General features: G+C 33.0%; 1 protein-coding gene across 1 annotated transcript in view; it reads right to left on the reverse strand.

Annotated features, from left to right (window-relative positions):
• Positions 1-274: 274 nt before the first annotated feature.
• LOC124533423 (mitogen-activated protein kinase 1) overlaps positions 275-24,460 on the reverse strand; it is a 67,402-nt gene continuing 43,216 nt past the window's right edge. Inside the window, exons 5-8 of the mRNA XM_047108668.1 lie at positions 23,033-23,149; positions 17,005-17,172; positions 5,755-5,943; positions 275-2,994 (exon numbers count right to left, since the gene is read on the reverse strand). Coding sequence (XP_046964624.1) covers positions 2,875-2,994; positions 5,755-5,943; positions 17,005-17,172; positions 23,033-23,149 — 594 coding nt within the window. The 3' untranslated portion in view covers positions 275-2,874. The remainder of the gene's footprint in view (positions 2,995-5,754; positions 5,944-17,004; positions 17,173-23,032; positions 23,150-24,460) is intronic.

Genomic DNA, 24,460 nt, shown 5'->3' on the forward strand with positions numbered 1-24,460 from the left:
TCGCTAAACGAACGCCATTGCGCTATTAACCGTTGACTGAAGGCAAAAAGAACAAAACGCTTTACATGTACAGTTCCCGGTACATTGGTTCTGTAACACATTGCTTATAGCGACAAATCTATGGACTAGGCAAACACTTACCAATAGAAATATTTACCTGTTAGCTTCCATACTATAAATTAAAAAAAAACTATTGAAATTTAATTTTTCGAACTCATAAAAATTATTTTTAAAAACTTATAATAGTCAGGGAATTATTAATAAAACACATGTGTATGTCAGGTTTTAATTTATTTTCGTAATATTCAACTGTTGACAGATAACAAATGATCTTACAATATCCAATTTGTACATAATGACTTAAGAAAATATGGCAACACTCATATTTTAACAATAAATACGTAATGCTCGTGTTACTTTGACGTTAAAATATTATTTAAACATTGGTAAGGGTCTGGGACGTGGAAAAATTTCTGAGTAGAATATCTCATCGGTTAACATATCAAGTTTCTTTAAATTCAGAAACTCTTAACCCATTCAATGCGGAGGCTGAAATTTACCTTTAGTAAAGTTACCTTGAGGTTTATCGGCTTACACAAAGTTGAATTTATTATTTTCAAAATCATACACGCCTTGTCATTTTCAACATCAAACAACTATGATTTCAAATGTTTGTCCCGCGCATAGAAACACGCCGACAAGAGTTAATCGCACCGAATGGGTTAGAAACAGCCGGCGATAGAGACATAATCCACATTTAAGACGTTACATATCTACTATTATGCCACAATTAATTATAAATTGTCTTTTAATAAAATTAAGGATTCACTCCTCAAAAACACGTTCAAATATTCGTCATTAAGCAAATTTAAATCTTACGAGAGAAACAAGATACATTAAAAGTACAAACAGATTAATTTTAATCTCCTCGAGATAAAAGATGATGTTTTATCGTCAAGCTTTTACTTATACAAATACACGTTATTAATAAATGTTTGATATTCGTGTTTACAGTGAACACAGATTAAAAATGACCGCAATTTCACTAAACGTAAGACTGCTATATATGTATGTGAGAAATATATTTTATGCATTAAACGAAAATCAATATTAAATCTTTACTTTTACTGTTGTTTTATTTTAAAGCTGTATTAATAATTCAAGATAAAAATAATTATACAAATAGTGAAATTTTAGGCATTATCAAACATCATCGCAGTCTTAATTTAGCAAGCAACATTATAAATATATTTTGACATTTAATACAACAGACGTCCCACGAACATTATGAGACAATTTAAAGAGTAAAATATCCAAACAATTATTGGGCTTCAGATTAGACAGTCGTTAATTCACATACGCCCTAATTATCAACAGACAACTTCTTCGTGTTACTAATAAGTGACCGTCCAAAATCGAAACACCGGTATCCGGCCCGATCGTACCTAACATTTCATAGATATACACAGAGAGTAACAATAGTCTAAACCTCGAATTCACAACACGAAGCCAACGGCGGTAGGTTCGTTGAAAAACCCATCAAACTCGCACAATTAAACGTAACGGTTTTTTTTTTATTTAAACTACGAACCTCTTTAAAATATCTGATATGAAGAATTAACTATTCTAAAAGTCGTATTGTGCGCGATAATGCCAATACAAGGAAGACGAGAATTATTAAAATCGTTGAAATAAAAAAAATCTAAAATTTTTCAACGAACACCGCGACACGACCGAACAATAAAACGCGTCTCGTGGGATCACGCAAGAATCAATTAGAATTTAGTGCTTCAAAAAACATTTTTTCGAGTGACTCATCAAAATTCGAAATGTAAAAAATATTTACATCTTGCGCCGTTTAAGCCCGACTCGTTACCGATTTCATTAAATTTAAATAACCAATCTGTTCGCGTGGTCCATACAGATTATACTACTGACGTCGTAACATTCGACGTCGCTACGGTTACACGTACGTTATCACTCTAAAACATACTCGACACGAGACAGAGTCTGTAATACTGTATAATACGTCCACGCGATCCTTTAACTTCCCATAAACGACTAGTTTTTTTTTTAACGTCAATAAATTTCAGAAAACTCCTATCTATCTATAATGTCCTATTCATCGATATATCTACTGTTTGAAAATTCTACTCATCCAGTCGAACTTTTAACTATTCATTATTAAGTATATAAGATTTTAAATTCTAAATCAAATCAAGTTTTCATTAAATATATTTGATTTTGATTAACTTAAGAGATAGACGAAATAAAACTGTATTAATCTAGACCATGTCGTTGTAAAACGTTGATTGCTATCACATACGCGAAAGATAGACAACTAAGGATGGGGGGCATGTATGATCTACAGTTATTTATTGAATATTCTAGATGAATACCGAGAAGGGAATTCCCGAAAATAATGATATGAAATTAAACGTAATACCGATAGTCTGCGATTTGAACGCATACCACAATACTCAATGATATTAATACAATAAAAGGTTACCATCGCACTGGTCAACCGTTATGGTGGGGTCACATTCACACAATTATAATAGACGCATGCAAACTCCTATTTACCTAAGACTGTTTACGAATTATAAAGTAATTACTCAAAACTCCAACGTCTAATCGCAATGAGATAAGAAATATATCAACGATCGAAATGCAGAGATTAGTCACAATTTCGTCAACACATTTACGAGTTGAAAGAATTCAAGACGACTATTCGTTACGGCAAAAGTATTGATCGAAAAAATGTTCATCTAATCTATTGAAAAACTATTTTATTTGAAGTTTTAAAATCTTGAATTGAGCTTGCATGCATACGCTTCGACATATCGCCGAGACGCTCGGGGCGGGTCCGGGGATCTACGCGTTTTCGTTCAGTTGCTTGAACAGTAGAGTCTCTTCGAATATGTATTTCTTGAGTGTCTCCTTCGGCAAATTGTCTAGTTCCATTGTGAATCGGAACGGCTCCTCCGCGACGGGCTGAAATGAATAATGAACTTTAATACCTGTTAGATAGAAAACATTATCGTTCGAATGAAATACGAGACGTGGAATATGACACCGGGAAGGGATCTTATGCTTACTGCTCAATTAACGATTCCATTACGATAATGGTTCTGGGTAGAGGATTTTTATGATTATTTTTCTTGATATAAATAAGATTTTTATTGATGCGCATAAACAGTATTCAACGCATATTTATAAAGTTTACTTGTGGTGTAAATTATTAATGTAATTATAAAATATTGAACGAGTAATATATACTATATACCCATCTTGTAATGAAATAAGTAGGGAATCGTTCAGGAACCAACAACCTAACTAGTGTAGATTTAATATAAGATTATATTTCTATAACGTCGTATATTTTTAAAAGGGATTTGTCTTTTATTGATATTACGAAGGCTTTAAAGAAATTCATTTTTTTTAATACATTTGAAAAACACAATTTATTTGTATTTTTTGTCGTCTATACTCAATCGTCCCACGCACACTAAGACATCTTGATAGCACGAGCGTTACTAACGCATACCAATGCACCGTTAATAATAATTTAACGTGGAAGGGCGCGCCGTCTTTATTGAATAGATATAAAACTTCCTTCACTGTGAAATATTGTATTGTGAAATATATATGCATCTCTTTTTAACATCTACGCTTTCACACTGCGGGAAATTTTCAGTCTAACATGAAAATATTATTTTAAATACTATGTAAATAAAATGGTTTAATGCAAAAATTGTGCAAAAATAAATCATATTCCTTCAACTAATTATACAAAATATTTTTTTTATATTTATTTATGTAGACTATTAAGTATTCCAAAATTTCTAAAAAAGCAGCACGGTGCAGGTAAGGTTGAAAAGTATAAACTAAAATACTTCAACGAAATGTATACACCAAAACCGAATTACTAACAAAATATGCTGGGACACGTTGAAATGTCTCTTTAATCTTCTTGTACCTGATATTACTTGTCTTGTACGCAATACGTGGATATTCGTGTATTTATTTAATTATAAGGGGTAATAACGCAAATATGAGGGACAATAATTTTCCACTGCTAGACCGTTTCGGGTCAGGTCCCGGGGGCGTTTATTGTTGTTAATTCGATTTCCCCGCGGAGGGCAGATCGTGAATAATATTATTACGGATTACTTGGAGAATTTCGGTAATGGCCGCTAATACGAATATTTAACAAACATTTTATAAATATTATAAATGTGAAAGTAACTCTGTCTGACTGTCTGTCTGTCGCTCTTTAACGACGGAACCAATGAACCGAATTTGATGAAATTGAAGGTGTGAAGCAACATACATTTTTGCTTACCACATGACAACCAACCTCCAAAAACGGGAGGGAAATCGTGGGCGACAACTCGTATGTTCATATTTAATTGTCATCGTAGAAATCAAACGTCACGATAACGCGCCAATATATTATAATAATGACTATATTGAAATAGGTGAAACGCACCTACATCTTTAATACACTAAAATCCTTAGTCATAAGACAAAAGAACTAAAACAACGGTCAAATTTATTATATTGGTGTGTGCTATCTACGCTTGACACACGCCAATCATCACAGTACTTTACTTGTGTGCTTGTACTTAGTTGTCAGTTTAAGCGCGGTTTTTTTCAACGCGTTCCTATTTTAAAAATCTTAGATAGATTTTTAAAACGTGCGACATTTTCTAGAAAACTTGATGTAGTTTGGTTAGGCAACACAAAGAAACGTCATCTCGTTTATTTAAGGCTGCGATAACATTAGTATATTTTATTCACACATTTCAGTACGAATCGGTTTCATTGCGCTGTCTGCGGTCAGGACGTTTTATTACGTTTTTATGAAGCATAACAACTGTTGCGAAGAAAATACTAGTCTGCTCAAGGTCTATGCGTCAAAGTGTCACGTTTCATAGATTCCATGTTAGCTTTGAAAGTATCTTGATATACATAATATTTATTATTCAGCTTGTATATGAAATGCATACTTAATCAAGTTATACGATACTAAAAAGTATATATTAATAAATTATAAAGAATTTTTTTATTAATTGAATATAAAATGAAATAGAAAGCATTTCTCTTACGTATTATGCCAGTGACTTGTAAGGAAACTTTAATGAGAATTTTCTCATGTGTGACTGGAGTTAGAGGTCGCTAAACGCCTTTTTCAGACGAATGCACTTACGTGAGTTAAGAGCGATATAGATTCGAGGTAGTTCAAAACTCGTTTAAGGTTTAATTGAATGTGAAAATGTTGTTTTGAAGCAATTCAGCTTTTTTATTTAGCACGAACCTAGTATAACTCATAATGGATCATTTGAAGGCGTTAATTGCGTTAGTAAATTGTTATTATATAAAATTTTGAATTTAATTAGTGAAAGAATGGACTCAGACTTGTACAGGAGATTCACTGAACTACATGTTCTGAGAACTTAATAATAATAAATAAATAAATATTAATTATGTTATACTAACATAGAATAAGTTAAATTGTATACTAACAAATATGGACTATTATTGTCTGAAAATAAATGAATTAAATTAAATTAAATATGCATTATAATTATTCCGGATATAGTCTGGTTATGAATAAAATATCTTTTTAAATATATTGTATATGTGTATCTGTTGTTATAAGTTATCTTCGAAAATGACATTCAGTTTTTTTTTTTAAATTGTTGAATTGTAGACTGAAAAATCATTCGCTAATTAATTAATATAAGTTACCTCATCATTGGGGTCGTAGTACTGCTCCAGATAAGGATGTGCTAGTGCCTCCTCAACGGTGATGCGCCTGTGCGGATTGAAGGTGAGCATACGGTGCAGAAGGTCCAGGGCACGAGGATCTGCTCCGGGGAACAGCTCAGTCCACGGTACACGTGGTTTGTAAGGCAGCGACTCCAGGTAACTACGAGCCTATACAAAATAAGAAAAATATATTATACGATATTCTAGGATCATTTTTTTCAACTATTTCAAATTAAGTTTTTATAAGGCCAGTTCCCTCGGGTGAATTATTTAGCAACCTTTTGTAAAAAAACATCGTACAAACAATTCGGTATTGATCTATACAGTAACTAATTCATATTTGTATATATTAGGAGATTATAAAATAATAAATAAAAAAAAAAAAAAAGCCTTTTATTTCTTGCACAGTGCTGCTTTCAGTACAATTTTGGAAAAAAGAAAGATTATGACTATTAAGAAAAGAAAGTTAATACTTATTTAATAATCTTAGGAAAAATATAGTTAATTATTACTAGTTTTTACAATGTTTAGTTTTTTTTTTTCTATTTCTTTTTTTTTTTTTATAGCAAGAACCCTCCTCAGGTGAAGGTGAAGGCCTCCTTTAAAGAAGTCCATTTCTCTCGGTCTTGCGCTATTTGCGGCCAGCAGGGGCCAGCAATTTTTATGATATCATCTTCCCATCTCAGACAAGGTCTGCCTCTGAGGCGCTTGCCCTGTGGGCCCTTCCATTTGGTTACCCTGTCGGTCCATCTCTCGTCCGCTAGTCTCGCAACATGCCCTGCCCACTTCCACTTTAGCTTTTTTGCAAAGCATAAAGCATCTTTGGCTTTGGTGATTTGCCTGATTTTTGAGTGGCGAATTTTTTGGAGCTTTTTAATATTCAACATGCTTCGTTCTATTCCGCGTTGGCAGGTAATTATATATTAGGAGATTAAAGGTAAATAATTCTTATGTAAATAAATAAATATACATCGTAACTAATAACCATTTGTACTTATTTATATAGAATATAATACGATCCTAATTATACTTTGATACATCTTAAATTGAAACTATTACATTTCAATTGTTACATTAGATCCCAGGTACTAGAAGAAAAGTCTGGTTTAGTTTGACCGACGCTTACCCCGGCACATATAAAAATTTTACGATCAATAATAAAAGTCTAATGTATGGCATATTTAGGTAATCCACAACGTACTAGCTGTTTAGAACTAGATCGTTTGCATTTACGAAAGAGTGCCTTGAAGACCCTTCGAAGTGAATATTTTCCATTTTAAAATTCTATATCATATACTTTTTGACCCAAAAACTGTAGCATGAGAAAAATTTTTGAAGGTTATTTTAAGGTCACAATATTATTAAATGTATAATGTAATGAACATAAATAAAACAATGTAAAGGTATAATTAATTAATAAATAACAAAGAAGCGAACCTTTATAATAAATCTTTATAAAAAAATAATTTGGATTTATACTTCTGTAAATAGAAGTTTTTCTTTTCTTATTTACGACTCTAAAGACAAAAAACCTAAGAATCTTTTAGCTTACGCCGGAAAAGTCACCGAAGTTTCATGACAATCCAATAAATAGTTTAGTAACAGACAGAGGAAAGATATCCAATATAAAGAGAATGTAATAAAAAATATATGTGCCTAATATAATATGTGTATAGGAAGTTTAAAAAAATAGAGAATATTTCCTTTCTGTAAGAAAATAAATAAGGAAGTTTCCATGACCCCATACGTCGTCCTACCCTTAAAATAAATAGAAAAAGAGCGTATAATACACGATTAATATGCCGTTATATCTTGAGATCAAAATACTAACTTTCAGTATCTTTAATGGTATACTAGATAGAGGACGATAGACCAAAATATAAATTTTATTTTAAGAGAAGTGCTCTGCGCTGTGACACTCGTGTAACGTTACAATATTACAGCTTTGCCCTTGTGAGTCTTGACGTCATATAATCTTCTCAATAAAAGGTCTTTCTAATGAAAAAAGGTCTTTTCATATCGGAATCGTAGAATCCGAGATCAACGCGTCCAAACGAATAATTTCATCTCTAAACCAACAATATACCATCGAAGCATGTGATGAAAAGAATATTGTAAATAATATAATAATCAGGTTTTGTTTATGATGATGTAGCCTCGCTTAAGAGCTTTAAGAACATTTTTGGCGCACTGGTCATTCCATATTTATTCCGTAGCCTACTACGAAAATCTTATCAAATTATATTTGATGAGAAACTTCTGTGGAATTATAGATAATCATAATGAAGTTACAACATTAACAGCCTGTAAATTTTCCCTTTCTTTTCTCCCTTTGAAGAAGGTTTGGTGCATAGTCGACGCTGTTCCAGACCGGGTTGGTGGCATAATTTCCTTCCTCACGATATTTTTCTTTACAGTCGAGCATAAGTTGAATTATAAACACAAATTAAGCACATGAAAATTCAGCGGTGCTTGCCTGGGTTTGAACCCGCAGTCCTCGTTTAAGATGCACGCGTTCTAGCCACTGGGCCATTTCGGCTCTCAATGTACATATAAGTCAGGTAAAGTTTTAAAATAAAATCAATTTAAGTTAAAATATTGTCACGCCATCGGCTTTGCACGCGCTTATAGTTAAGTTGTTCGAAATCATAGTAAATGTAGACAAAACTCCAAAGTGACAACAATGAACCTCGATTAGTTTGCACGCGCTCGTTACATTACATTGTTCGGAAACAAGAGACTTCGTTGTCCATTTATATTCATTTAGTGGTGGAACAACTCGCCCTAAACAAATACATCCCGTATCAGGAACTTCAGCAATATATCAATTTCATTAGTGAGGTAAATATTATTGTACGGAATCGAAATCCTTTGTTCGTGATTACATTTTAATTTAAGTTTATTTTTAATTATGGACTGGGAATAAAATCGAAGCAACTATAAATTAGATTTTTCAGTCTCTATATACGAGATGCACAAAGAACTATATTTGCCTTTATACATACATACATAATATGTGTAAAGCAAGAGGGTGGATTGACCAATTGATCAATATATAATAAGGGAGTCACTACCGCCCGTACACATTGGCGCTGTAAGATATATTTAATAATTCCTTTAATCACGATTTCGCCATCAAAATAGGTAACTAAGACGATCGTCCCGTGTACCTGTAGTTACACTGCCTCACTCATCAATCAAACCAGAATACCTCTATCCTAAGTGTCGCTGCTTAGCGGTAGAAGACATTATTATGAGTGGGTTGTCCCTACCCCAATGGGCTTACACAAAGCCTTAAATACCTTTATTATAAATAAGTAACGTTCGCATTTAGTAGTTCTTTACAAAGTATTAGTTTTGTATATCATTACATAGTATAAAACAAAATCGCTTACCGCTGTCTGTGCCTATATATGCTCAGATCTTTAAAATTACGCAACGGATTTGGATGCATTTTTTTTTAAATAGATAGTGATTCGAGAGGAAGGTTTTTGTACATATTACATTGACAACATAGTAAAGTAGCACTGATAATTTTAGAAGTTTTTAATGTGATGTCGTAAATAAACACATTTTTGCGGTTACATTGTAAACAGTGGCTTGCCAAACAAGATAGATTAAAAAGTATTGCACCCGTGCGAAGCCGGGGGTTGCTAGTAACAGATAAAACCAAATCATAACAAACATCAATACGAATATACTGTGTGGTTTTAAAATTTGTTTTCCGACGCGACGTTCATTTGAATTGCAACGCAACAGCCTATTTCCTGGTTTTCTCTTTTGCTGTTCTTTAATCCCATTAATAAAGGAGAGTTCTTTTTTTAGCATCACGTTGCTTACGGAAAAATACAAATGGCAATATTACCTTCCGAGCTTCAAAGTTACATACTTGAAAATCAAAATATTTGTGATCCTTTCTATCCTTATAAATATCAAAAGAAGTTTATTTATTTGTTCGTCATGCTTCTAACTATTCAACGATTATTACATTTTATTTATGCATTGTCTGAGGAACAGATAGTGCTAAATTGTATCTGATACCTATTGGATATTAGGTGATTTATAATAATATTAATATTATTAATTATATTATACATACAGAAGAGATGAGATCGTTTTGTTTTATGATAAAAAAAAATGTACAGGGACGAGCAAATGGACCACCTGGTAAGTGTATCGTACAGACATTGGCGTAGGAAATAATAACCATTCCTTACAACTCGACCGCGCCACTTAGTTCGTGCACTAGGCTGTCACTAAGACGTAGTTATGGCTTCACTCACCTCTAAACTGTAACACAACATTACTGAACATTGTTGCTTGGCGGTAGAATATCTGATAAATGTTTGATATTTACCGAGACAGCTGTGCTCAATGTCCTATCACCAAGTAATATTGAATTATAATCTATGCAACTGTTGTAAATGAGTTTAGAATGAATCGTGTTTGTCGTTTTAATAAACTATTGCAAATTATTATATTATCCTCTATTATTTTTCGTGACAGTTCTGTAGGTATGGCTTGGACGGGGATATTATGTGGAGGAATGAAAACCATGTTGTCAGGAAGGTCTTGAGCATGGACGTGGAAGGATATAGAGGTGGAAGATGACCAAAATTACAATGTATGGATTGTGTATGATTGATGAATGTTACTTATGAAATAAAGTCAGACAGAAAAGAATGGAAGAAGACATGCTGCGCCGACCCCAAATGAAATTGGTATAGAGGCAGTAGGATGAAATGCTTTTTTTATAGTATATGTTGGCGGACGAGCATATGGGCCACCTGATGATAAGTGGTCGCCATTACCCATATACAATGACGCTTTAAGAAATATTAACTATTCCTTACATCGTCAATGTACCACCAACCTTGGGAACTAAGATGTTATGTTCCTTGTGCCTGTAGTTACACTGGCTCACTCACCCTTCAAACCGGAACACAACAATACTGAGTACTGTTATTTGGCGGTAGAATAACTGATGAGTGGGTGGTACCTACCCAGACGGGCTTGCACAAAGTCCTACCAATTGCTAAAGTACGAATTATCTTCATTATTCATATTAATGTTGTCATGAACATCTTACACGATGTAATAATTATGTTTGTGTTCAAAATAACTAAGTATACAACTAGTGCCTGGCGGAATTTAATGAATAGTAATAACTGCCTTTACTAAATTATACAAAACTTGCGACCCAGCTTCACCCACAATATAGTACAGTATTTTCGATATACGATATTCAACCATAAGAAGAAAAACCGCTATGTCCCTACGTTTTAAATCTGTAATAACTTACAAATTATTCATTTAAATTAAATGCTTTAACAAAAATAACGTATATGCCATATTGATCTATATTAAATGCACATAGTCTTTGACGTACTTAACTAGATAATGATTATGCTGTTATATATTTGCTGTTTTGCTTAAAATCACTTCGAAAATAAGCTACTATTTCACAAAAGTAAAGGTCAAAATGATTATTGTGGGTTCAACCTAAGATAAACGTATACCATAAGGGACTTTTTTGACGACATTTTTATACATGGCATACAATACTGTATTACATTATTTTGATGTGTCTCGTTGGGTTCAGCTAGCATTTGCAATGTAAGCCGCAAAAGATGTGTCTATTTACGACATAACTTTAAAAACCACTAAAATTATCAGTGTTTCTTTACTATATTGTGCATGAATTATACACATAAATCTTCCTCTTGAAACAATATATCTATTGAAAAAACCACATCAAAATCCGTTGTGTAATTGTAAGAATACATACAGCGGTAAGCGACTTTATTTTATACTATGCAATCTTTTATCACTAACATGATACATTGCGTATGAAAAAGACTTTGTTTTTTTAAAACTATACACGTTGCATACTATCTTCAGATAATCTTTTATCTATATTTTAAAGATTTTTAAAATAAGCAACTCATGACCACTTATTGTAATGTAATATATTAAAAAAGGAAAATTCAATAGGAAAACTTCATAGTAAACTTCAAACCGTAAATTACTTTAAAGTAATGATTTTATTCGAAGCCTTACATTTTACACAAAGTTTAAAACATAGCGTTAAATATTTTACTTGATATAAAACTACGTCCCAAGGCGAAGAGTACGTTATAAACTTGGGTTCGTAATGTAAGGCCGTGCACCTTGGGCGTTGTAAATTATCTTACAGTTTTGAAATTCGAGGTTTTTTTTTTTTTTTTTTTATGGTATAGGTTGGCGGACGAGCATATGGGCCACCTGATGGTAAGTGGTCACCATCACCCATAGACAATGACGCTGTGAGAAATATTAACTATTCCTTACATCGTCACTGCGCCACTAACCTTGGGAACTAAGATGTTATGTCCCTTGTGCCTGTAGTTACACTGGCTCACTCACCCTTCAAACCGGAACACAACAATACTGACTACTGTTATTTGGCGGTAGAATAACTGATGAGTGGGTGGTACCTACCCAGACGGGCTCGCACAAAGCCCTACCACCAAGAGACTACCACCAGGTATTTAATTAATTAATAATTTAATAATTCAAACGTACATGCCGCCTTGTGTTTCTCTTGTTTATAACGTTTTTTGAGCTATTTACGTGAATACATATGTCACTCAAATAAAGTCTGGACTATCTACAAATTCCCATATATTTACAATACGTACAATCATTTTATTATTGAACGTAACAAACACTAATGTTTTAATAGCAAATATTATACAGATACATTTAAGAACGATCCGTTATTAAGTAATGTTACGTAGTTGTAAATTATCTATTTTAATAGTTAATATCTTAATATGCCGTGTGGTAAATAATAAAGTTATTTGTAATGTTCACGTGTTTAAATATCGGGTCGCTGTAAACACACACCGCCAACACCACGCCATTTTTATATCTCATTTTCCCGCGCTTTTGCGATGTGTGTCACTCGAGATGATAGATGCATAACTACACAGATAATATATATTTAAACAAAATATAAATCTAATATTCATTCATATGTTATTATAAATCTGTGTTGTAGCTGATTTACCTTTGCGGCTACAACTAAACTCAATTGAGAATAGTGTTGACAACAATTGTCATTATTGTAATAATAAAATCACGAGAGAAAGATATGTAGGTATGAAAACGGATGTGATATACCGAACTGTTTTGTAGCTATAGGACATTAATCTACCTTCGATTAAATGTCATTACGTACACATATAAAACAGCACTGATTCCCCTTTTATATAGTAATCAAGAATTAATGATTTCACTTCCAACAATATCGCCGCAGAAATTAATCCGCTATGAAACTGGTCCATTAAATATGAAGTACATATTCGGAATTTACGTACAGCCTCATTATTTTTAATTATATTTTACACCAATACTAATATGAGAGAGTATGTTTGTTTAATTCGCAATGCTTAACTGCTGACCTGTTTTTATTACATTTGTGTACAGAATATAAAAAAGTAGTATATATACGAAAAAGTTTATATTAAAGATTTATCAGATGTATAAAATTGTATGAAAAATTTGTGTTAAAAAAAAACAAGCCTAAATATAACATGGAAATACAATTACTTTTTATGTATTTGAATAAATAAAATATTATATCTATAACTGCTCGCTTACTATTTTAAGCATAGATTTAAAAAGTAATTAGTTTTTTTTTCTCATTTTCCATCAGCATTACAAATATTCCATGCGAATAAATTCTCCAGCACAAACCACTTCCCGATAAACGTTTCGTCTATACAATATGAGAGATTAATCTATGAACACAATGGGTAAGGTTTTTGTTTATTCTTAATCTACAAAACAATGATTGCATTGTTGATTTCGTCACGATCGATTCGACTATTTGATGAATGTAATAGCTATTTCTTCGTATTTGCTTGTTTTTAAATAACCTGCCATTGATTCTCGATTATAATATTTTCAGAAATAACCATTTACGAAAAAAATGTTCTATAAAAGAAAAAATGAATCCTTATAAGACCACTTCGTTTTCCGGCTGTCTGTCTTTATTTCATAAACGCTTAATGGTTTACAGTTGAAATTATACCAAATACCCTCAGTATCTATAGGCCCTTAAAGCTGTAATAAATCATATCTCGAAGTCTACGCAAGTAAAGGATGTGGTATTTTATGTTGTTTTATTTTACAGTACAAGAATATATAAGTATAAGAAAAATCTAAAAATCGGAAATTTGATGTTACAATATAGTTTCGTTTAGTATTAGGATGTAGTACGAAAACGTAGTGGTAAAAAAAAAAGAATTATAATATACATTTAGGTAGAAAATTTAAATGCTCTTTTATTGAATATTGTTAATAGACTAAAAGACTTATAAATTATTACGATTCAAGGAAGCAATCATAATAAAGACATTTGTTTCAGAATTAAACAAATATATATACAAAATATTTTAAACAACACAAAGGAAAGGGAAAAAGAGTGACAAAAAGAGAGGTCGTCTTGTACGCAAAACTATGTATTAAATAGGTATTTAAACTTAAAGCAACTTCATCGAATGTTGAATTTCAACGTCAAATTCGTCCGAATTAGCGCTATTTGAAAACTAATTGTAACTAATATCTGCGTCAACACCACCGCGCCGTAACAAAGTTCACGCGGCTCGAGTTAATAAGTCCATAGTTTGCTTGTTTTCGTGGTAATAAACCATACATTATATTAATTAGATTTCTCAACACATCTGTATATTAATACTATCGGATAAACATAGAAATTTTAACCAATGATTCACGCTTATTTTGACGATATTTCAGATCAGCCAATCGGGTAAACTCTTATAATCAGAGAAACTATATATTTCACAAGACAACGACTACCTTATGTACATAACCAACGATGACGTTTCTACATAGTAAAAAACCTATACAACGACAATGTTATCGTTAAGTTTGTTCCTTCGAGGTATTTTCTATTACAGTAAACCTTACAACTATTTTCTTTAGTCTTTTCTGCTCAGGCACATTTTTCAACCAATTAAATCAGATTCAGATCTGATTTACTTTTTCTTCAGCCGAATACAGCTTTCTCCAAAATTTTCAACGCCAATTTTATTACCGCAGTATTACCGCAAGCTGACAAAGGATGGTTCGACGCATACCAAGACGTTTGTTCTTTCGTTACATTAGTTCATCCTTTTTATAACAATAGCAATTAGGGCTGCTGCAATTGCCTATCATGTTGGCAATTCATACTATAGGTGATGTTAAGACAAATAAACAATATTTACATTAAATTAAGTTCATTGATTGAAAAGTCGTCGGCAAAGTCGTTATCGAATCGTTGGTAGTAATATAAATAAAGGTATATGAGGGCGTTTCTCTACTAATCGGAAAAAGAAATTTGAATTTTAAGAAAATGAAGGAACACTATTTAAGGGTTTTTTTTATTGAAATAGGTTGGCGGACGAGCATATGGGCCAACTGATGGTAAGTGGTCACCGTCACCCATAGATAATGACGTTGTGAGAAATATTAACTATTCCTTAAATCATCAATGCGCCACCAACCTTGGGAACTAAGATGCTATGTCTCTGCGTACTGTAGCTTAGAAGTCGAATGTCTGATGAGTGGTTGGTACCTACCCAGGCGGGCTTGCACAAAGCCTACCACCAAGGTTACCTACCTTATAAATGAAATATGTATCGCAAAGAAACCCATACATTTTTATCTTTATTTGTGAATTTTGGATGATGAACCGTTTTAATCATACAGGGTAAAGTTTCGTAAACGAAAACATTCCCCTACATTGTATCTAAGCAGAGAAACTCTTTGTCTTCATTTATTAAAACTTTTACCGTCGACTAATAAAACAACTGTTTCGTAAATAATTTAAAGCGCTTGTATTAAACCTATTAAAATCAACTTTGGCCAAACGGTATATTTAAGTTACTGAAATTATTTAACCGTAAAGTCTTTCTGTTGTAATTAAATAAATATCAGACCAAACGTAAAATGATCTTACTATTAATCTAATCTTAGATTAACATTTTGACTTCGACTTAGTAATATTTTACATTGAAAAGTTACTATTTATACTAAATACAATACGGAATTAAATCTTACAAATAAATCCGTCTAATTACCAATTAATCTAATAATTAAGAGGCGAGGTGGCCCAGTAGTTAGAAAGCGTGCATCTTAACCGATGATTGCGTCTTCAAACCCAGGCAAGCACCACTGAATATTCATGTGCTTAATTTCTGTTTATAAATCATCTCGTGGTCGGCGGTGAAGGAAAACATCGTGAGCAAACCCGCATGTTTCTAATTTCATCGAAATTCTGCCACATGTGTATTCCACCAACCCGCATTGGAAAAGCGTGGTGGAATATGTTCCAAACCTTCTCCTCATAGAAAGAAGAAGCCTTAGCTTTGCGAAATTTACAGGCTCTTAATGTACATGTGTTTATGTAATCATCAATTGCTACGAAATACCAAAAAATTTTTTCAATAATTCTATAATAAAATCCTTATATAAGAGAGAGAAAGGTCGCCTGGATAAGGTTTAACGTTTTTCCTTACGTAATCATTTAAAAGGCCTTTGTTCCTATATCAATTTTTTGCCACAAAGCCACCGATTACTAGTTAAACAACCATTTCGAAAAAAATATACGATCATGTTTTACTTCGCTATGTTTAGCTGCTTGTAAAAATGAAATTACACGCAAAATATTTTTACACTGAAACCTATTGATAGCTCCACGTTTGGTACATTAAATGCAAGATTTTCTGCTGTACAAAGCGAAGTGATCGCATGTACGGTAACATTGTGTTCGTGTCTAAAAAAGTTGCAAGTATGAAAAGAAAATTGAAAACAAAACACGAACGTTGTTTTAACGTAACAGTACATACGCTGTTTAGCTGGCGATCGTTTTACATATTTACGAATATTCTACGGAGCGAGATACTTTAGAGTATCGCTAAGAAACAAAACTAAGGCAGCCTATAAAGGCTTTGTAATTTAACTAAATTATGGTATCACCAGGGAATACTGTTTACGTAAAAGAACACCTCATTATCATAGAATATCATAAATTATCATGAAACACAATTTTTCCGCTCTTTTAAGTAAATGCGTAATATTTTCTTAAAACATTAGTAGCACATACTTTTGTACTGGTAATACTTTATATAAATTTGACGATATTTTATTAAAAACAAAACTATATAATTGTAAACGTACCTTTTCATTGATGATGCAGTCCAAATCCTCCTGGCTGGGTGAGCCAAGTACTCCGAGGATATGATTCAGCTGGTCGAGGTAGTGCTTGCCCGGAAAAATGGGTCGGTTCGACAGCATCTCCGCGAGGATGCAGCCCACAGACCAGATGTCTATTGATTTAGTGTAGCCCTGGACAAAGAATATTCGAAAGATAAAAAAATGAGTCACCATAGTGAGGCATCTCTAATTAAATAAGACTTCATAAACTAAAACTTTACTTGTGATATTATAAACGAAACTAAGAGATTACGTCAATAGCTAACATATACTAGCCATACAAAGTATTACAATTTGATAGTAGAATAAGTTATGTATAGACTGCACGATGATCTTTCACTAGTATTCAAACTACGTAGTACTTACTACATCTGTTAGGCGACTTATTTATTCATCTAATGCAACAATAAAGTAAGTTTAAATTGGAGAGCATCTAGTAAGAGACCGTTTTAAAAGAAAATTTAAATTTAGTTTATTTTAAAAGGTAAAAAACAAAAAATATATACTACAGCTTTATACAAATTTGTAACTGTCCAAATGTCCAACCTTCTCTTTTCAATTTAAAATTCAAAGCTTGTCCGCCTTTTTTGTCTAAAATTTATTGTTTCACTTAAATTATTATTATTTGTAAAGGCTCGAGCTTAATAAGTACTTAATATCAAAGGCAAAAAAAATTCATCCTACTATTATAAATGCGAAATTAATTATGGCTGTCTTTTTGTCTGCCTGCCTGCCTTCTAAACAAGTGATCCGAATTTGTCAAAATTTGGTATGGACCAAGCTCGAATCCTAGAAAGAACACAGGCTCTTTTTTATACCTACAAACGCTGTATGTATTAGTGTATTAGTGTATATGTATGACAAGACAAAATTGACAGATTGACATTGTTTAACTATAATGAAAAATATGTAATGTAAAAAGCGAAGAATGATAATTGAATAAAAATGTTTATAAAACCAGTTCGTGTTTTTAGAATTCGTCTCCAAGCCAACCGAATAAATTTTGAATATAAGTTTTGAGAATTAAGTTTAATAATTTTCAAGGAAATTTCAATTAATTTGTGAAAATTTAACATAAATAAATGTTATGTTTATAATACTTCGAATATTATTAATTAATTGTAATTTATTTCAACCATTAATTCATTGGTGTATTATTTCAAATTTGAATTGTAAATATGAATTTATTAAGTCGATAACAAGCCTCTAATTAATCATGTTTTACAAGGAATAATAACGATAGCCTAGGCTGTATCATCACGAGCAATTTTGTTCAATCGATTTCGTGAAATTGTTTAAAATATTTGACCTACACAAGAACAAATTATGAGGGTGATCAAAAAGTAATGATAATTAATATTAAGCACGATGTCTATAGTTAGAAATAATCTATTTATCTTCTAACAAGTTAATACGTCCGTCTTTTTTCTAAATCCTTTGGAATTACTTTAGAAAAAAAAAATTCTCGTCCCTCCAAAGAACAGCGGCCATCACTTCGCAATCGTCTTCAAATTTCTTGCTTCGAAGATGTTCCTTGAGTCGAGGACAGAGATGACAGGTCTAATTAATTTTTTTTCCATTTTGATTTTGTCTTTTCGACGTTACGTATAAAAATGAGTGTACCGCCGGGAAATCGTGGCCTATTTATATGATTTTTTTTATGCTAAAGTAGTGGGTGAATGAGCAATCTCATGTTTATTTTTGTGCACTGGAAACAACGAATTATTATTACTTTTTGATTACCCCTCGTATCTCATATACCCGGTGGTGTGTAGCTCTTAATTACTCTGGATGTTTCGCTGTTACATAAAGGTATCGAGGTTCAAAGGTATCGAGGTACCCTTGTTTACTTTTCGTCTGTGAATATAAATGCGCTAAAGTGAACTGTTAAATATTAACGCTGTGAGTTTCGTAACCAACGTTTGAGAGTTGTTTCCGTGAACATCTGAATATGTGCCTTTATTAAATTTGCGTAAAAATATATGAATTTTGCGAGCTACAAACTGAGGTAACATTATTCAAATATATGTTTATATTACATTATTATAACATATTAAGAGCCGTGATGTCCCAGTCGTTAGAACACATGCATCTTAACCGATGATTGCGGGTTCAAACCCAGACAAACACCACTGAATATTCATGTGCTTAATTTCTGTTTATATTTCATCTCGAGCTCTGCGGTGAATGAAGACATCATGAGGAAACCCGCATTGGAGCAGCGTGGTGGAATGTGCTTCAAAACCTTCTTCTCAATGGGAGAGGAGGCTTTAACCCAACAGGGGGAAAGTGTTGTTGTTGTACTATAATATTTGCATAGATTACCTAATAAATGTTAATTTAAAAAGGAAAATCTAGGTGAGGGTTTCATCATTTCAGCTCTGACTCTACTTTGGATGATCAAAATAAAGCAAGTAGATTCCATTGTCATAATGAAATCTACTGCTCAAATATTCCCCTTTTACGTTTTATTATAGCCGGCACCAGGACTACAATTTAATTTAAGTTCATATTACGTTGACCTGAGATAAATATTAACCATACCTGCAAACTACTAAGTCGACTCTTTGTTGAAATTTACATGACTACATTACCGTGTACTTTTGCATAGCATGACAGACTGAAGGATTTTATTATAAGCTGCTTAGGTACCATTATAAAGTACATGAATGCAAACTTAACGTATTAATAGTGCCGTAATTATACGTCAAAATATACAAAATTCATAGATTTGTGTAATTCGACAATACAAACCGTTACATTACTTTGATATATCTTGTAGGATTAGGAATGTGTAAAATTATTAGAGTTTCTTAACTATATTGTTCATGTATTATATACAAAAACCTTCCTCTCGAATTACTCTCCCCATTAAAAAAACCGCACCAAAATCCGTTGCGTAATTTTAAAGATCTAAACATATGTATATACAGACAGTGGTAAGCGACGTTTTTATACTATGTAATGTCATTATGCATCAAATGCAGCTAGGTTATTAAATAATAATGTTTCTAAATGCGTTATTGATATTTCATTTGAAACAGTTTCTGCAATAGATGTCATAAAGGTATTTAAAACCCTCAATATGAAAAAACTAACGATATATGGGGCATTTCGGTAAAATTAATTAATAACATCATGCACGATATTGCTTCGTATATAGCAGTAATTCTTAACAAGAGTTTGGACACGGTCTCATTTCCTATCTTGTTAAAATGTAGTAAAGTTTTACCACTTTTTAAGACTGGAAACAGAAGCGATCCCGGTAATTACAGGCCTATTTCAATACTTCCATCCTTAAGTAAAAGACTAAATACGATAATAACTTTAAAGATCAGAAATTGTACTGAATAGATCACAGGTTTTACGAATCAATTGTTTACTAACCACTGAACGATATATTTCATACATACATCATTTGTAACTTCGATCACAAACAAAAAACGTAATATAAAACGCTGTACCGCAAATACGCGATAGTTTCACTACTTTACCCGCTCGCCATATTTTAATTAACGCAGATTTCAATCTATTGTGACTCGCGATTAATCATGAAACGCAAAAATGAGTCTTATTACTGTGCGATAGAGTTTATTGTTAAAGGGAGTTAGCTCGACATGAGCGTAACTATACCGTTCAAACCGTATAAAATTATGCAGTCATCTCGACGAGAGATCTCTTTCCACTCGAATTTTTTGCAGGCAAGTCTCTTTTACAAGTTGAAGCACAATTTAAAAAAAAATTACAATGCATCCGCGCGACCGTGCGATACCGTCGGCGCTCAAATTAATGAAGAAGTTCGTTATCTTGCACAAAATATTTATTATGATCGAATATGTTACAAGTGCTTCAAGAAAAACAATTGTATATTGTTACAGGTAGTATGGTATTGGCAAACGTAATTACTTTTCTACCGCCCACCATTTTTTTTTTGTATTATAGTGTTCGGCAGTACTTTTCGCAACTTAGAGCATATGTGACAGATGCGGCCCGACCGTCAGAGCGTCACGGTAGCATGCGTAAACGATCCCGTGGCACCCGTCGAAAGACGGAGAGGGTAACGCTGGTTATTTAGTGGGTAAACCCGGTGGAACTGGGCGTGCTCGGCGTCCAGGGAACCGGGGAGTTCCACACACCCCCCCATTTTCCATCACGTGTGGTAAGCGCGTAATGCGTTTTTCCAGCGAGAAAAAAAAATGTGGCAGATGCACGAATCCGTAGACAAACGTGTCGGAAAAACTCTAAACCATTACTTAAATAGAATGTCTTTATTCAGCAAATAGTAGAACATTGAAATGATAACTTACCGTTTGAAAATATTTAAATGTGAAAATTTCAACACGTCAATTTTGTTCAGAACTTCGCTAACGATTTCGCCAACATAATGTTACAAATGGGAAAAGTTATTAAAGAAAATGGAAGCGTACAATGCTTCTACCCTATAGCTTTTTTAATTAAAAAAACTTTAACTTTGATACCCGACTTCAAGCAAGAAGTTAAAAAGACGAATAAAATTTTATAATATATATAAAAAAACCATATATATGCATACATATTTAATAACCAAATATGATATGTAATAGGTACATCATTGTATGCATGTATTGTAAGTTTGCCATGGGTAACTATGGTTTAAGATTCGAAGCGATACGATACATAACTATATAACTAAATTAAACCTATTAACATCATTTTTTTTATTAATGAAATTAAAATCAATACCCCAATATGCAGAACAGTGTTTACACGTAAGTAAAAGCCTTATATTGCCTTTAAAAAAAATTACAGCTCGTAAATGTTTCACTCCCAGCCAAATTGTCCCTTTTCGCTTTATGAGAAAATTCAGAGCATACTTCAGCCGACTGGTGAAAACACGTGTTATATCTGACACGTGCCGGTCTCCTCGCAATGTTTTCACGATGAATGTATTAAAACAATTGAAGCTCTTATATTTCATAACGATGCTTGCTTCGCTATATTAATTAATCTGTCAACGTTTCTATACTTCTATACTAATATTAAAAATGCGAAAGTCTGATAGCCTATCTATTAGTTTTTACGGCCAAACTAGTGAACCTTATTTGGTGAAATTGGTATGAAGCAAGCTTGAACTTAAAGGCAGAATATAGCACTGTTTTGCTTATACCTTACTACCCACGTTTTAAACGCAACCGAAACCGCGTGGAACAACTGGTATTATATACTCGAGGAATATAATAATATATACGTGTTTAGTACAAAGACTTTATTGTCACGACGATCGTTCACGGGTACTAACAACGCAAAATAATTCAACATAAAAATTACCTAACAGAGAACTTCAATGAATCTAACAAAGAGCGACGTCAAACGAAAGGAAATTGAACAGCTGAAAATCTAAAACCCTCATTTATTATTCAGTTCCACCTTCATGGACTAGTTAGTCAGCTTAAGAGGATAATAAGTTCAAATCCTGTGTTGAATTGTCTTTAATGGCAAGAAATTTTAAGTAGCATTCTATTGCATCAGCTCAGTCCGGTATTGTCAATGTCGTGCTTCGAAATGCATGTAAACCATGAAGTATGGGTTGCTGTATAAAATATATATAAATATAAATATGAGCCAACATCACATACATTACTCCGATCCCAATGTAAGTAGCTAAAGCACTTGTGTTATGGAAAATCAGGAGTAACGACGGTACCACAAACACCCAGACCCAAGACAACATAGAAAACTAATGATAATCTATATCGTCTCGAGCGGGAATCGAACCCGGGACCTCGGAGTGACGTACCCATGAAAACCGGCGTACACACCACTCGACCACGGAGGTCGTCAAAATTGTACCTACATATTATGAATGTTAATACCGTACCTGTGCTTGTACACTCTGTATCATCATAATTATATCCTATGCTTGTCATCTAATGATGAATGAAGACAACAAAATAATTATTACTTAATTTCAGTTGGCTGTCTACAAACTATTAAAAGGTGTTCATATATTTACCTTGGAGTTGAGCATGATCTCCGGCGCGCGGTACCAGCGCGTTGCGACGTACTCCGTGAGGAATCCCGTGTGGTCGTGGTCGGGGTCCGCCACTCTTGCGAGACCAAAGTCACAAATCTGCACAGACAAATGACAAACCATTATTATGGTTAACAAAAATAATTCAATAATATTAACGTAATCGTTTTATTTACAGCTTTGGTTTGGCTTTTACTTGCAGCTTGTTTGCCTTTATATCAAAAGCCAAAGTTACGTAACCGAAAGGGCATAGTAATATCTCGCGTAATAACTCTATGCAAAAAAACACATCGAGCTCTTAATACGTTGCTACGTGAATATATACATATAATATTGTATATATCTGTATGTCTAAGAAGGCCCAGTGGGAGCTGAGATGGCCCAATGGTTAGAAGGCGTGTATCTTAACCGATGATTTTGGGTTCAAGCCCAGGTAAGCACCACTATATATAAATATATATGTGCTTAATTTGTGTTTATAATTCATCTCGTGCTCGGCGGTGAATGAAGACATCGTGAGGAAACCTGCATGTGTCTAAATTCAACAAAATTCTGCCACATGTGCATTCTACCAACCCGCATTGGAACAGCGTGGTGGAATATGTTCCAAACCCTCTCCTTAATGGAAAAGGAAGCCTTAGGCCCAGCAGTGGGTAATTTACAGGCAATTTACTTTTACTTTGTTACTGTTACTCGTTCACGGCAAAAATACTAAATCGAATTATATTAAATTTTTAATAAAGGAAATTTGAACTCTGACGAATAAAGTATGCTACTATTTCATACCTAGCTGGAAAAAAAACCCAAGCGAAGCTGCGTGTAAAACAATACTTCAATAAAACACTATTACTACCCACCAAGCGGCAAAGATTTTTCTGTATAAAAATATTTTTCCCACCCATAAACTACATTTCTTCAAACATCACGTCAAATCGTTGCTCCGTTATTGCGTAAAAGACAAACTAACAAGAGAATAAAGTCAGTTTCGCCATTACAAAGTAAGATGATTGATTAAAGAGTCACAGTGTATAAATTGAAATTAATTATCCATTACAAACACAAACGCTACACGTTCTAGTATATCCTACACGCGACGCACGTTCCGTCGGAAACCGGAAAACGCTCGGGAAATAGATTCGCTGTGTACATTCGCAAAATCGATTACTTATAGTTCTTTACGCAAACTTATTTATATTTTATATATGTTACAAACAGACGAACGTAACTACGTTCTTTTTTGTTTGTAACAATATAAAATATAATGGTTTTTAACAAATTTCCATCGCAGAATTAATTATAACTCCATCAATATTAATTTTAAAATTAACGTAATAAGTGACATAATTAGTTGTGGTGTTATGTTTGCGCATAGTATTTAAAGAGGTCACTTAACAGAGTAACATTGCATTT

The sequence above is a fragment of the Vanessa cardui genome, chromosome 11, assembly GCF_905220365.1.
Source record: "Vanessa cardui chromosome 11, ilVanCard2.1, whole genome shotgun sequence".
Lineage (NCBI taxonomy): Eukaryota > Metazoa > Arthropoda > Insecta > Lepidoptera > Nymphalidae > Vanessa > Vanessa cardui.